We start from the raw sequence: 15,188 nt of genomic DNA, 5'->3' as shown, positions 1-15,188 counted from the left end.
TGGAGTGTTTTTGCATGTTATCCTTTTCTAAAAAAGTTTTTATTGTCAAACACACACGAGTCTATAAAACATGCATGTACAGTGTAAAAAATTAGAAAGCAGACACCCTTGGGACCACTACCCTGATCAAGAAGCACTTTCTTGTACAAAATTACTGCTCCCCAATGACCCAGCACCCTCATCTCCAGAAACACAAGATAAAACATGTACAAGGACCTGCAGGGAAACATGTTCTGAATGGCAAAATCCAAAATCAAAGGAGCGGGAGCTGTGCTGGCACCTACACTTGATGCCCACAACCCGGGTAGGGATGAGGGGAGAATGATGGCAGCTGAGGCTCTGCCGTGACGACTGGCTGGCGGCCTGGGGGGCAGGAGTCAGTTGGCCTGATGCAAGGTTTCTTCATTTCGGTCCCTTGTATAAGAATAAAATCTTCAAGTCTCCATTGTGTCTCTGTTGAGTGATTCCTCTGTAGGGAATGCAGCCCACGTACAGGGTAATAAATATGGCCAAAACTTCCGGCTCAAAAATCGTCATCTCAAGACTTCCCTGGCCCAGTGGTTAAGACTCCGACTCTCCACTGTAGGGGGCAAGGGTTTGATCCCTGGTTGGGGAAACTAAGATCCCACATGCTGCAGGGTGTGGCCTCCTCCCAAAAAGTCATCACAGCCATATTTTTATAGCCCCCAAATAAAACATTTTGAAGTCCAATAATGGGTAAACAAATTCTGATTAGAATTTGGCTTTGTCATTAGGATGACCATTTATGTTGCGTCATTCAGGGAGAAAATTTGAACAATGTGGAAAATGCTTATGTTAAATAAAAGATGCAGAAAAACACAATTGTTTATAGAATATGAGCACAGGATGTACAAAGTAAAAGAGAAGATGAAAATATACCAAAATGTGAAGGAAAATAGAAGAGATGAGGAGGGAGAAGGTAAAAATCAACCTTCTCAAGACTGCCTCTAGGAATCCTCTGTTCCGAGGTCTACACTGTCTTGGTAGGAGGTAAACTGGTGTTGCCCTGTAAGTGACTCTGTCCCGCTATGGTGTGTCCTGCCCTGCACGTGCGCTCCTGCAAGACCTGGGCACTGCGCTGGTCTCTGAGGTCCAGGCAGCCCTAGAACTGGGCTCCCATCTTCCTCCCTTGAGGCTCGCCCCCTTCAGAGAGGAGGGGAAGGTGAACTCCAGTTTGGAGGCTTCCTCCCACCTCTCTCCAAGTGGCCCAGCCAGCTCCTGAGCTGGTCTTCCAGCCAACAACTGGTCCCACTAGAGCTGTGGCCTCAGGTCCCCAGGGGAGCAGCTGGGGCGGTTCTGGGGCCCATGGGAATGGTGGCACCTGGCCACCGGGGTGGCACTTGTCCCCTGCCTTCCTCCGCTGAGCCCCGAGGCCTCTTCCTGGAGCCCTGGAGGAAGGGTGGCCTCGGGCTGATGGCACAAGGTCAGGGTCCGACCCTCGAGGAGCCAGAAAATGGGGTAGAGGGGCCGGGTGAAGATGGCATGGAAGGTGTGCAGGGGTTGGGTCTTGGGTTCCAGGCTGTAGAAGGTGAGGCAGCCAGAGGCCAGGTTCAAATCCACGCCCAGGAGCCGCCCCGACACGACTGGGAGGCGCTGGGCCTTCCCGTCGTGCCAGGCCTGGGTGCAGTCCTCCTGAATGCAGAGCCCCCAGGAGCTGGGCCCGCGGCCGATGTTGTCCGTGTGGGGCCCCTGCCTGCGCCTCGTCAGTTCCGAGTAGGCGACGCCCAGCGTCACCGAGTGGCTGGACGCACGCACCTCCCAGTAGTGCTGCCCGGCCTGGAAGCTCTGGGCACACTGCACCTGCCAGAGCTCGAAGCTGCCGGGCCCGTCTGGGCCCCGGGGCTTTAGAAGGTGCTTAACCCGCTGGTCCTGCTGGGACAGGTAGAGGTGGCGGTTGGCGCTGACAGGGTCGAAGGTCAGGTTGCGATAATCTGTTGGGCAGAGGCAGACGGAAGGTGATTGAGCAAGGGTGCCTGCGTCTAGCCATCACTCTGTTGTCAGAGGGGACAGACAGCAACTGAACTTCCATCGACGGACCCCCAGATTATCTGCGGGGGTCACTGGAAGCTGAGCAAACGCGGACATCCTCTCAGCATCTGATCCTCCACGCGACCCCTGAGGTGGAGCCTTCCATCGGCCTCATTTCACAGATGAGAAAACTGAGGTTCAGAAAGCTAACTTCATAGTGAGTGGAAGAATCGTGGTCGATCCCAGGTTCGTGCACCCAGAATCTCCTTAAACACTACACTCGCAGCATGTGTAAGAGGTGTGCACCCTGCAACAGGTACATGGCGGGGCGGGGCCAGGCCGGCCCCAGGGAGGGGCGTGAAACAGGTTTCCTGGACAGAATAGTCAGGAAAGAGTAGGTGCCCCCCGACACATACAGAGGGACACACACATGTGCTCACAGTGCACACATGGACACACACATACCCACGTGTGCATACAATGCACTCACACACATATGCTCACACAGGTGCAGACACACGTGTGCTCTAGGCCTTCTTACTCTGCCAGAGTCTCCTCCTCAGTGGACACACTGGGCTCAGGACTGGTGCCAGGGGACCTGGGGACTCTACGGAGCAAAGCAGGGTTTTAGGGGAGTCATCAGGAGGAGCGCTTATGGGGGGCCAGGCCACTGACTCCTTTCCCACTCCCAGTGGGAGGGACAGCTGGGCCCAGAGGAGCAGGCAGAGGTCTGGGATCAGCCTTACCCACAGAGCCCAAGTCAGCAGCTTCGGCTGGTACTCCGGAGTGAGCCCCCTCTTCCAGGAGGAGGGCACACAGCTGGCTCAGTGACTCCTTCAGGCGGCCCAGCTGCTGATCTTCATCCCACTGTGGGAGAGTCAGTGGCCCGAGAGGGCCTGGGGGCACCAGTTGCTGTGATTCCTGAGTGCAGGGGACAGCTGCAGTAAGCCTGGGCACAAAGGGCAGGCGCACTGGCCCCCCGGCCCGCCTCCCTGAGGTCTGGTACCTGGAGGAAGGTCCAGTCATCCAGATGCTCCAGGAGGTGGCGAATCCTGCGATCACAGAAGGACACGGCCTCCAGGTGGCCCTGCAGGCGCTCTTTCTCCTGCTGGGCCTGCTCCAGGGCCTGGGTCTTGGCCACATTGATGTCCCTCAGAGCCCTGACCCGCTGCATCTCCAGGGCCTGCAGCAAGCGGCTGAACTTGCCAGAGATCCCGGAGGTCAGGGTGCAGGCTGAGTTCTGGGTGGGCACAGGAGGAGCTGAGGACAGCTAGGGCCCTGGGCTGCCCACTGGGCTGAGGGGTGGGGAGCCAAGGTCTCTCTGCCCCCCGCCCCCGGCCCTTCATTTCCTGATGCCGGGAGGCATTTTCAAGGTAGCTCACATCTACTGCCCAGTGTCCCAGGGGCCGCCGGTGGCCGCCTGAAGGACACAGCACAAGAACACGTTGGGGGTGGCGGGGGGACAGGCCTGGTACCTGGATCTGGCTGCTTCGCTGCTGCAGCTCCTGTAGCTGCCTCTGGGCCTGGGCGGCCTGCTGCTGGGTGACCTCCAGCGTGGCTCTCAGCTGGGCCTGTGGGCCCATCGGGGGACGAGTGACAAGAGGGAGCCAGGACTGGCTGTGAAGCCCCCCTCAGCCAGTCAGCAAGCACCTGCAGATGCTCAGCCTCCCCTGTGCCACCTGAGTGAGGCCCGCACACAGGGCACCAGTCTTGGTTCTGAGCCCTGGGGGAACTGGGTCAGGGTCCCAGGGAGGCCTGGACAAAGCCCCTGCCCTGCGGGGAGCAGAGTGGTGCCCAGGTGGTACAGAAACCTCGGGCTGAACACGAGCAAGACGGCTGCTATACCCTCAGGACTGCAGGACGGCACCCCCACTAGGACTTGGGGCCCTGCACCCGGTCAAGAGCCTGTCTTGCTTCTGCTCCTCCCGGCGACACCCTGAAGTGAGGGACCCATGTTATCCCCACTTCACAGAAGAGGAAGCAGGTCAGGGAAGTTCATAACTTGGCCAGGTCACTGGATTTTCCCAAGTGCAATGCTTGCGTCTCGGTCCGAGCCAGAGCCTCCAGCACAGTACAACGTGCTGGAGGTAGGAAGGGGCAGGGCAGAGTTTCCTGGTTCACCCTGACTCTCCCCCAAGGGCGCACAGTCCTACCCTCACACTCCAGCATCACTGCCCCTCTCGCTAGCCAAGTTCTAGCTCCTTCAGTGCTTCTGCCGTCCGGCTGCACCACCTAGTCCTCCCGGCAAACTTCCACACCCCCTGCACTGTATTCAGCCCCCAAGGCAGTAACCTCTTGTCCTGACTGCGTCCTCAGCAGCTGCGGGGATTGTCTGTGCTCCAGCACTCGGCTCTGGGCTCCTTGACCTCCTCACTCCATCCCGGCTACTCACTCCAGTATCCTCACCCTAGACCTGGCACCGGCCCTGCCATCTCTATTCCAAGCTGTCCTGACTGCCACCTCCTCTCAACCCGGAATCAAAACAGGGCCAAGCCCGCGGCTGAAGCCGCCCGCCCCCGCCCGGGCGCAGAGAGCTGTGCGGGTCCCCGGCGAGTCACCTCGCGCGCCCGGCGCTCGGCGTCCAGCAGCACCCGCTCGTGGAGGCGACACTCGCGCACGGTACACACGCAGCACACGCAGAGGCCCTCGGTGCGGCAGAAGAGCTCGAGCGGCTGGCCGTGCCGGGGGCAGCGCGCGCCGTGGCTGGGATCGGGGCCGGGGCCGGGCGTGGCGCGCAGCTCCTCCACCACGCCACTCAGAGCTACGTTGCGGCGCAGCTCGGCTCCGTCCGGGAAGGGCTCCCGGCACTCGGGGCACACCTTCTCGCAGAGGCCCCACCAGTCCCGGATGCAGGCCCCACAGAAGTTGTGGCCGCAGAGCAGCGTCACCGGCTCCTTGTAGAGCTCCAGGCAGATGGAGCAGGTCAGCTTGTCCTCCAGCTGCTGCGCGGCCATGGCTGCCGCGGGCGGCCCCGGGCGCGCGGAAGGAAGGCCGGGGCCTCTTAAAGGGACCGCGGGCGCCGGGGTGTGGGTGGAGCGGGCGGAGCGAGGACCCGCTGGGATGACAACCTTTCTTCCCCACCGACCAGACCAGCCGCCACTCCCAGCGCCTGCCCGCTGCAGCAAGCCCGTTCCGCCCAGCGCCGATGGCTCCGGCTCCGAGGCACCCCTGCCTGCCTTCTACTGCCCAGCCTGGGAGATGGGGTCCAGCTCTCTCTGGTCCCACCCTGGGACCTCATCCCGCTTCCCGAGATCCTCAGTCCAACAGCTCCCGTGCAGGGGATCTGGCCCCAGGTTCTGGAGACTAGAGCCTTGGGAAAGCCGTTGGGCTTCCAAGCCTCCTCCTGGCCAAGGGCCTCCACCAGAACCCCTTCTGAAGCCCTCATCTGAAAATCTAATACAAGTAACACTGACAACACGTTATCTACCTCCCAGGGGGTTTGGCCATTAAATGAATCAGGACAGCACGTGGGAGTGTCTGGCAAGGAGCAAGGGGCACACAGCTGGTGCTCATTAAATGCCCTCTGGACCATGGGGCTCTGCTGCACTTTTTTCCTTGAGCTGAGTTTCAGCACTTGCCAGACTAGGGTGTCTCCCTTCTCTGGGCCATGCCTAATTTTGGTTCTTTTAAAGTAAACAGTGAGGTGGAAATGTCTGGTTACCAAGAGACAGAGACCAGAAAATAGTGGTTCCTTCCTACCCCCTTTAATGGAAACTCAAAGCAGTCTTCAACTGCATCAGAATACTGTGCCGGTGAGAGTCCCTGGTTTGCAGGTCCAAACTGTTCTGGAACCCCACTTCTTAAGAGAGTTGGTTCCCCTGCAGCCGAGCAAGAGGGGGTCTTGACCACTAGCCCACCATCCCTGGGGCAGTGTGCTGGGCCAGTGCGAGAGGCAGGGTTAACTCTCTCCTTTCTTTCTGACCCAGCTGGTTTAATTTTGAGGCAGGACATCCTCTCACTTCGATGCAGCAAACCTCGTATTGTCTTGTTTTGTAATATGTGTATAGTTTTTCTTCCTGATCTCTTGACTGGCTCCTAAGCAGTCTTCTCCTTTAGAGAAGAGAGATACCCTAACCACCCAGCAAGCATGCAGGAGCTTCCAGGGCCCTGAGCAGGGCGGTGTGCCCAGAGACCTGCCTGTGCCCCACCTGACAAACCTTCAAAGCACATGGAGGCTGGGAGCATGAGGAAAGCCAGCAAGGGAACAATGCCCAGGGCTGCCAAATTTCTTTCACGAGGCCTGTGGGAGCAGCCAGGGCCACCACCTGTGTTTCTTCTGTACCTGTCTTCAGCCACTGCACCACAGGGGCACCTCCCAGGGTGGGAGGCAGCCCTCTGCCAGCCAATAAAGCAACAGATTTCCACCAGGGGGCGCCCAGAACACAAACCCAGACCAGCTACAGCAAAAATCTTTATTGGAAACCCCACCCCCTAAGCCTTCCCTCCCAAGCCCTGAGCCTGCTGGGAGGGTGGCAGAAGGGCAGCCTTAGGCAGGAGAACCCCACTGCTTGGCCCCTCTATTGCCCCCACCTGCAGAGCCTGGCAGGGTGGCCTGAGAAGCCCCGTTCACTCTTTGAGGTGGGGGGCACTCCAGTCACTCAGTAGAAGCCATAGGTGGGTTCGTGACTGTCCCTGTATCGGTCCAGGTAGCGCAGGGGCTGCCGGTGAGGGAAGCACTTCTGCTTAGGGTGATAAGGGGGCGGCCGCACAAACTCAAACACAGGCTCTCGCATGTCTGCAGAAGAGTGAAGGAGAGACACAGGTGTGGACTGCTGTTGGCTTGAGCCTGTCCGTCTGTCTGCTCCAGGGGACTGCCCAGCCAGCCCACCCCAGGAATAGCATGCCTGCTGCTGGCCCTCTCCTGCAGGCGCTTCTCCTGGCATGTCAGGGGAGGTCTGTGCGCTCAGACCAGCCGCCCCCTCCCCCTTGCCCACTCTGCCCTTACCCAGGAGCTGGTGGAAGATGTGGGTGACTGAGTCATCCCAGCGGCACTGGAAGAAGGCCAGGCCAGCTGGGGTCATGGCATCTTGGTGTTTCTTGTAGAAATCAAAAGTGTGGAAGGTCCGCTGGGCAAGCTGGTAGCTGTAGGAGGAGGTGAGCATTTGAGAGTTGTGGGGGGACCAGAGCCCCACACCCCACCTCTGGTCCCACAGGCAATGCTGAGAAGCCCCTTAGAGTCTGCCTAGCACAGCACAACTACCCTTCTGCTCGCCTCAAGGCCCAAGTGATGAGAGAGGAGACCTGAGGAAGACTGCCCATTACTGGGAAGCTGGCCTGAGCCCAGGGGGAAGCTGGCCTGAGCCCAGGGGTGGGGAGGCACAGATTACCAGGGTGAGGGCCGGGTGTCCCCAGAGAAGTCGACTGGCTTGTCCTGCTTGAAGAGAAGGAAGGCAAAGCGGTGGAAGCCGGAGCCTCGGGCAGGAAAGGGGGGCAGGTAGGGACACGTCTCCTCTCCTTCAGCCACCCTGCTGCCCGGGATGTTGGTGCTGGAGGGAGAACAAGCATCTGTTAATTGCCACTCACCGCAGGCAGCAGTAGGAACATCCCCACCCAATGCTCCCTAGAGACTGCTACAACTCTCCAGGAGGACCCTAAGATGATCTCCACTACACAGTCAGGTAGGAAGAAGAGCTTTGTACACCCTCAGATGGAGAGCAAACGTGTGGGGGGCAGGGAAAGTAGGGGCTCAGAGGCCAACAAGAGCCCCAGGAACTGTCAGGATGAGAGCAAGCTCGAGCAGCTGGTTTCCTGGCGCCGGGGGGCTGGTGGGGCGGCAGGGCCGCTCAGGCGGGAGAGCCACGCCACCTGGGACGGCTTCTCTCCTGATGTCCCAAAGGCTCTGGGTTTGTCAGGGAGTGTCTGCCCAGCCTGGCACTGGGATGGCCACTGTACCTGCCCCAGGTACAACTCGCCAGAGGGCCTGCTGCACAGGGTGGTAACTGCAGTCGAATAAAGTGCATGACCTCTGCCTCCAGGCCTGGTGCTCAGAACCAAGGGCCGCTGAGCAAACAAAAGGCAGCCCATGGGTGCCAGAGGCCTCTCATGGTCTCCTTTCCCATTTGCTTGTCACTGAGCCCCTGAGTGGCTGAGGCACGTGGCGGCATGACCCTAGTCTCACAGGTGAGGAAATGAGTTCAGGGAGACAGAGGGCCCTGCCGGAGGGGCCGGAACCCACTGCCTGCTTTGCTTCTGTACCCTGGGTCAGCCCCTGATCATCCTTCAGGGCCCCTGACACCCTCAGGAAGCAGAGGTGAGGGACCACCTCTAGGGCTGGGAGGTGGTGGTTAATCCATGGTGGAGCCAAGACTCAAGTTCAAGTGCAGCTCTTTCTAGGATGCCGGAACCTCCTCCAAAGCTGAGCCACACCCCGATCCCAAGTACTTACACCAGCCAGTGCACGTACTCGGCGTCCGGTTCCAGCAGGTGTCCATCTACACACAAATACACCCCACTGACTGCGGGCATTGCCGCCCCCTCCCTCCTCCTCCCCTGGAAGGAGCTGGGGCTGGAGCTTCCACCTAGCCCTTCCCCCAGCTCCCCAGGGCTTCCCCAGGGAGATGAGGGAGGCAGACATCCCCGTGAGCCCCCAGACCCTTACCCAAGTTGGTGAGCAGCAGCGTCCACATGGAGCCCTCATCTGCCTCATAGGTCACCTCCGGGGGCTGGGCAGCCTGGTGGGGAAAGAACGAGGGCGCTGTCACCCCATCAGGGACAGACAAGCTGTTCTAAATAGACCTTTATTCTGGAGGGCAGGAGCCTGAGGGAGCCTCGGAGAAAGGAGAGCCCATTCTGGACCAAGTACCCTGGACAGCCCCTTGAGAGGCAAGTGAGCAAAGACTTATCAAAAGAGCCCTACTGAGCTGCCTGTCCAGAGATCTGAACCCCAAGAAGGCCAATGGCTAGGGGCTGGGAGGGCACTCTGATGGAGCTTTTTATTTTACATTCCCTTCTTTGTGATTACTTTATCATGGTGTTGTTTACTGGGAAATCAAAAAGAGACGGAGAACAAGAAAACCCCAGGTGAGCCTACACAGACATGTGCTTGTGACCTTGACCACCGTGAAAACCGCCTCTGTAACTGCTTTCAAAAAGGAGCTGTCTCTGGCCCCATGTGGGATGTGTCTGTGCACACAGGGCAGGGAGGGGCACAGGCCAACAGTTACCTCAGTTGGAGTGACTTCATTGCCATAGTACACAGGTACCAAGTCGTCCTCGCCTATGGCATAGGCCACATGCAGGGGGACTCGGGGCACGAAGGTGGCCCCATGGAAGAGGTCCCGATAGAGGCCATAGTATTCGGCCAGACGCTGCTTGTGGTAGGGGCCACAGGTTCTCTCCCACTCGGCTCGCACGGCCTCCAAGGGGATGCTCGCTGGAAAGGAATGATGCCAGTGGGGATGCGGAGTGGGGGCAGGGACACACCCAGGACCCCCTCCCTCAGGAAGGCTTACCTGTGCGGAGGCGAGAGGCCCGCTCCTCCTCCACACTGGTCCGCAGCTCCCGCAGGACCCGTTTCCGTTCCAGCAACTGTTGGGTCCGGCAGACCTTAGGTGGAGGCAAGCCAATGTCAACCGTGTCTTTGGGATCTGCGGAGGGAAGATGTGTTGGAGAAAGTGGAATCAGGGCTTCGCTAAGCTCCCTGTCCATACTTTTCCTTTCACAGGGCAAACTCTGCTACTAAAGCTTAGCCTTTAATTCACAAGACTAAAACATACTGTGCTGTCAGCTTCACAGATCTGGACTTGTTCCAGTCACTAAGTAAACTGGATACAACGTGAGATTCTGTTTTCTAATCCCTAACCAAGGTTACATCTGTCTGCGTGCATGCGTGCTAGGTCACCTCAGTAGTATCTGTGCGACCCCATGGACTGTATGTAGCCTGGCAGGCTCCTCTGTTCACGGGATTCTCCAGGCAAGAATACTGGAGTGGGTTGCCATGTCCTCCTCCAGAGCATTATTTGTCTAGGTCATGGGAAACCCAGACGGATGGTGACCTAATTATGGCTAGGATCACCTTCAAGCCTGTTCACAGCTGGCCGTGCAGGGTCCCTGAGTCACCATCCCCAGGGTTTTCAATTTAACTCAGCAAAGTACTGGTCATGTGTGGCAGGTGTAGAGATCTAGTGGTGGTCAAGGCAGACAGGATCCCCGTTATTAGAGAGCTCACAGTCTGGGAGGGAAGCAGCGAAGCGTCAGGATGCAGTGTGGCCAAGGCGACATCAACAGTGTTACAGAAACACAGAGGGGCGTTCCAACCCAGAATTGGGACGGGGGCAGTTGGTCAGGAAAAGACTTTCGGTGTAGAAACATCAAAGGTGGAAATCTAATGATAAAGGAAGAGAATTTTCCAAGGAGGGGGACCAAAAGATATGAAAAATGCTGGCGGGACTAAGCCACCACCAGTGCACACAGGAACGTGAGCTGGCCTTCTCCATCAACCTCGGGGAATCCAAGCTGGCGGAATCCACCCCCGCCGCAACCTCCGAGTCCCAAGGCGGTGGGGTCACCGCCCAGCTCCGGACACCCCCACCTGACTCCTCTCCGAAATGCTCCCGGTACGTTCGCCACCAGTGCGGGTCCCGTGCCTCCCGCTCCGCACGGCGCCGGTAGCGGTCGAAGCTGCGGTACTTCTTCAGCCGCTCCAGGTTGCTCACGTCGATGTCCTCGTTGGGCATCGGCCCCAGAGGAGCGGCCCGGCGGCTCAGGGCGGCTGCGGGCGGAGAGCAGGACATCAGGCTGGCCCCGGCCCGGCTCCCGCGGAGACCCGGAGCGGGAGCCGGCTCGAGCCTCAAGGTTCGGCTGGACGGGGACCTCCAAGAGCCCCTCACCCCGCAGAGCCCTCACCTGAGGTGCTGAAGCCCCGCCAATTCCGACTCCCGTTCAGCACGACCCGCCACCAGGGTGCCGCCATCTTCCCTCAGGCCGGCGCGCCGCCGCTCTGTGGACCCCGCAGAGGAGGCCGGAGCGGCGCCTGAGCGCACAGCGCAGGTCCCGCCCCCCGCGTCCCGGGAGCCCCGCCCCCCGCGTCCCGGGAGCCCCGCCCCCCGCGTCCCGGGAGCCCCGCCCCCCGCGTCCCGGGAGCCCCGCCCCCCGCGTCCCGGGAGCCCCGCCCCCCGCGTCCCGGGAGCCCCGCCCCCCGCGTCCCGGGAGCCCCGCCCCCCGCGTCCCGGGCCCGAAGCCCTCCTCTTCCGGGCTGGAGGTGGCTGCGGGTATCCGGCTCCCCGGCTTCGGAAGTACCCAGTGGGAGGCAGGGCGGACCTGCGAGCGGTCCCGCCCCATGCCTGCCGTCGGCCACCAGGGGGCGACACAGACTGGGGGCGGTCGGGCGGGCTTGTAGCCGCCTCTGCTGGAGAAGGTCCGCCCGTTGCAGGGCTCTGGGTGTTGTTCTCGGGCTTCCCTGGTGGCTCAGCTGGTAAAGAATCCAATCCGTCTGCAGTGTGGGAGAACTGGGTTCAATCCATGGGTTGGGAAGATCCCCTGGGGAAGGGAAAGGCCACCCACTCCAGTATTCTGGCCTGGAGAATTCCATGGACTGGATAGTCCATGGCGCCGCAAAGTCGGACACGTGTTGTTCTCAAGGGTCATCTAACTCCTGAAGGTGGCGTCCTCAGCCCCTGCAGTGGTGTAGCAGCACGAGCAGCAGTAGGGGCTGTGAGCAGGGACTCAGGAGTCCCCCTGCTTGGGTTCATATTCTAGGATGTGACTTTCCCTTCGCCTTTGCAGTTTTCCTCATTTGGAAAGAAAGTTGGTAGTAGTAGTGCTTATCTCATAGAGGGTGTTAAGGATTAAATGAATTAACATAAAGCATTTCCTGTGGTATGAAAGTGTTAGTCGCTCAGTCCTGCCCTACACTTTGTGACCCTACCGACTGTAGCCTGCCAGTGTCCTCTCTTCATGGGATTTCCCAGGAAAGAATACGGGAGTGGGTTCCCATTTCCTCTTTCAGGTGATCTTCCCCACCCAGGGGTGGGGCCTGGGTCTCCTGCCTTGCAGGTGAATTCTTTACTGTCTGAGTCCCCAGGGAAGACTAAACTGTGGTATGTGTGCTCAGCTGCTTAGTCGTGTCCGACTCTTTCCGACCTGGTAGACTGTAGCCCACCAGGCTTCTCTGTCCATGTGATTTTCCAGGCAAGAATAATGGAATAGGTTGTCATTTCCTCCTCCAAAACTGTGGTATATGTGTTAGCTTTTGATTACCTCCAGTTTTTTGCCTCTGCCCTATGAGATGGTTGGATGGTATCACCGACTTGGTGGACATGAGTTTGCGCAAGCTCTGAGAGTTGGTGATGGACTGGGAAGCCTGGCGTGCTGCAGGCCATGGGGTTGTAAAGGGTCAGACATGACTGAGCAACTGAACTGAAACCTTTTCAGAGTTGTGTTGTTCTTGGGATCCGGTTCTAACAAGATAAAACTTGATACCCAAGGTGACCTGGAATGGCTTCTGCTCTGGTTCCTCTGTCCTGGAATTCAGGCTTCCATGTCACCAACCCTTTGGTAACCCAGCAAAGGGCTCGTGTGCCCATGATGCAGAGCCAGACTCTGACAGTGGGTTTGGTTTGTGGCAAAGTAAAGACTTATTGCCAGACACCAAGGAGGGGAGTGGGAGACAAGCCTCAGATCTACCCCAACTTGGTCTTTGAGTTCGGAGGGTTTTTTTTTTTTTTTTTTTTTTAAGGCTAGAACGAAGCTGGGGTCATCATTTTGTGACTTTTTCCCCACCCCACCCCCCATGACATTTCTTAGTTGAAGTTTTGGGTATCTGGATGTTTCTGGTTTACGACTCTCTAGCCAGGTGGTCCATGGCTTGAGGGGGTCTTTTGCCTCATCTTGTCCTGGAGAAACAGAGTTTGCACATTAACGGTGATATCTCTAGTAGCAATCTTAGTATATTAACGATGTTATCAACAGCAGCAGTTTTAGTCATCTGACTCTGATTAGTGTCCAGTTAGCACAGGATTGAGGTCAGAAGGTAAAGGAAAGGGAATAAAGTTTTGGACTGAGAGATTAATTATAAACTTTATAAGGGAACACGTTTTTACGGGGACTTGGTTTCACATTTTTCAGTTACTTAGCACTTTCTCCCCTGCACAGGGTCTTTGCATGTGCTGATCCTTCTGCCTTTCCCGCCTTACCTTTCCCCCCTGTTGCTAAGTTACCTCCTAGATCCAGTGAAGTTGTCCCTCCAGGAAGGCTTCCCTGATGTCCCAACCAGGGTTGGTGACCCATTCAGTTGCTCTGGTACTAGCAGAAGCTTGACCCTCACATTCACACAGAAATGGTGTGAGGGATCTCTTCATCCAGCAGGAAGTGGCCACACCTTGAATTTGGTTTTCATCAACAGCAGCTGAACAGCTGAACTCACCATCAGTGCACAGCTGCTGTATGTTAAGGCCAGTAAGACCCAGTTCTGCCCTGAAGGAGTCATTGCTTATTTGTGAAATCCTGCTGATCAACAGGAGGAGGAAATGGCAACCCACTCCAGTATTCTTGCCTGGAGAATCCTAGGGATGGGGGAGCCTGGTGGGTTGCCGTCTGCGGGGTCGCCCAGAGTCGGACACGACTGAAGCGACTTAGCAGCAGCAGCAGCTGATCAACAGTATAGCCAAAGGTTCTGTAAACAGAGCAGAATCATGCCTCAGGCCAGGAACACAGGGGTTCCTACCTTCTTAGTGTCCTGTGTGTTTACACCTGGCTCCTGTGCTATTTTATCTTTTACTTTTGCTCTGAATCCTCTTCTACTGGCCTCTAACCCCCACCCCCACCCCCAGCCCGCCCTCTAGAATCGAAGACTCATGGGACCTCCAGGGGCAGAGGCACAGAGCTTGCTGGTCAATCAGGTAGCTCCTATTTCTCCATTATGCCTTACTTTCTTTTAAAAGATTTATTTCTGCATTTTTTTTGGGGGGGCACACCTCACAGCATGGGGGATCTTAGTTCCCTGACCAGGGATCAAACTCATGCCCCTGCAGTGGAAGCTGGGAGTCTTAACCACTGGACCAACAGGGTAGTTCCAATTATTCCTTACTTTTGAAAAACATTCTGTTCTCTCACTGTCCTAGAACCTTCTAAGAGGGGGTTCACTGGGTTCTAATTCAAAAGCCCAAGCAGGGATTCCCAATTGCGTCAACTTGAAACAAATAATAAACATGAATAACTCTTGAAACCGGAAGTATTAGCCCCACCGGTGTCTTTTATCACTGTTACTCTCTACCAATATTTCTCTCTCTACAGGGAACATCTAGGTTATGACCTTGAGGAGCTGTTTATCATTATGAAGGGAAAAAGAAAGATCAGCACATACATACATACATAACACTCCTGTGAGCAGCCTTCTCCCGCCTGTGGCCTACTGCTGCCAAGTCGCTTCGGTCGTGTCCGACCCTGTGCGACCCCATAGATGGAAGCCCACCAGGCTCCCCCGTCCCTGGGATTCTCCAGACAAGAACACTGGAGTGGGTTGCCATTTCCTTCTCCAATGCATGAAAGTGAAAAGTGAAAGTGAAGTCGCTCAGTCGTGTCCGACTCCTAGCGACCCCATGGACTGCAGCCCACCAGGCTCCTCCATCCATGGGATTTTCCAGGCAAGAGTGCTGGAGTGAGGTGCCATTGCCTTCTCCTCGCCTGTGGCCTAGGAGAACGTTAATGAAAAGGGGATGAGCAAGCCACCTGCCACACCTTAATGCTGGGGACGGTGATTCAGAGCAGTTCCAGGCACTGGGTGAGTCAGAATGACTCAGTGCCCCTGGAACATCTCTACGTGGCTGTTTCATGGGCACCCAGTTGCCCAGGCCAGGAAGCTGGGGTCTTCCTTGGCATAGTCTCCTTCCTGACCCTCCATGTCAGACCCTGGGTCCCCGTGCCATGTCCAGCGCAGTGCCTTCCTGTCCCCACTCTTGCCCGCTCTAGTCAGTCTGGGCTCCACCCACAGCAGGTTTTCTAAAACATGAATGCGAATATGGTTGGATTTCCCTGGTGGTCCAGTGGTTGGGAATCCACCTGCCAGTGCAGGGGACACGGGTTCGATCTCTGAGCTGGGAGGATGCCACATGCCATGGGGCAACTCAGCCTGTGTACCACAACCACTAAGCCTGCGCCCTAGAGCCCAGGCTCCGCAACAAGAGGAGCCACCGCAGGGAGAAGCCCATGAACCACAGCAGAGAAAAACCTGCACGCAGCAATGAAGACTCAGCAGCACAGTC

At 57.5% G+C, this 15,188-nt stretch overlaps 2 protein-coding genes and 1 long non-coding RNA gene across 4 annotated transcripts; 1 reads left to right on the top strand and 2 right to left on the bottom strand.

Annotated features, from left to right (window-relative positions):
- Positions 1 to 17: 17 nt before the first annotated feature.
- On the bottom strand, positions 18 to 6,290 carry TRIM65 (tripartite motif containing 65). Of its 2 annotated transcripts, XM_061392795.1 has the most exons (6): positions 4,548 to 6,289; positions 3,465 to 3,560; positions 2,996 to 3,229; positions 2,736 to 2,910; positions 2,531 to 2,596; positions 18 to 1,952 (listed from the first exon to the last, which is right to left on the bottom strand). In XM_061392795.1, exons 1-6 carry the CDS (start codon positions 4,941 to 4,943, stop codon positions 1,273 to 1,275), a joined length of 1,647 nt encoding a protein of 548 aa, XP_061248779.1. In that variant the 5' UTR covers positions 4,944 to 6,289; the 3' UTR covers positions 18 to 1,272. The 2 variants fall into 2 exon arrangements, with proteins under 2 accessions (XP_061248779.1, XP_061248780.1); XM_061392796.1 differs by lacking the exon at positions 2,531 to 2,596 and having other exon boundaries at positions 4,548 to 6,290.
- A 97-nt stretch (positions 6,291 to 6,387) lies between these two features.
- Positions 6,388 to 10,990, bottom strand: MRPL38 (mitochondrial ribosomal protein L38). Its single transcript, XM_061392797.1, has 9 exons — positions 10,834 to 10,990; positions 10,520 to 10,699; positions 9,441 to 9,575; positions 9,153 to 9,361; positions 8,588 to 8,660; positions 8,375 to 8,420; positions 7,317 to 7,475; positions 6,935 to 7,071; positions 6,388 to 6,724 (listed from the first exon to the last, which is right to left on the bottom strand). Exons 1-9 carry the CDS (start codon positions 10,898 to 10,900, stop codon positions 6,588 to 6,590), a joined length of 1,143 nt encoding a protein of 380 aa, XP_061248781.1. The 5' UTR covers positions 10,901 to 10,990; the 3' UTR covers positions 6,388 to 6,587.
- Positions 7,475 to 9,833, top strand: LOC133232861 (uncharacterized). Its single transcript, XR_009731494.1, has 2 exons — positions 7,475 to 7,607; positions 8,323 to 9,833. It is a non-coding gene; the product is annotated as an uncharacterized LOC133232861 (long non-coding RNA).
- Positions 10,991 to 15,188: the final 4,198 nt, after the last annotated feature.

The sequence above is a fragment of the Bos javanicus genome, chromosome 19 (genome assembly GCF_032452875.1).
Source record: "Bos javanicus breed banteng chromosome 19, ARS-OSU_banteng_1.0, whole genome shotgun sequence".
In the NCBI taxonomy this organism is placed as follows: Eukaryota; Metazoa; Chordata; class Mammalia; order Artiodactyla; family Bovidae; genus Bos; species Bos javanicus.
Note: the sequence above shows the minus strand (reverse complement) of the source record. Positions and strands in the feature narration are given on the sequence as shown.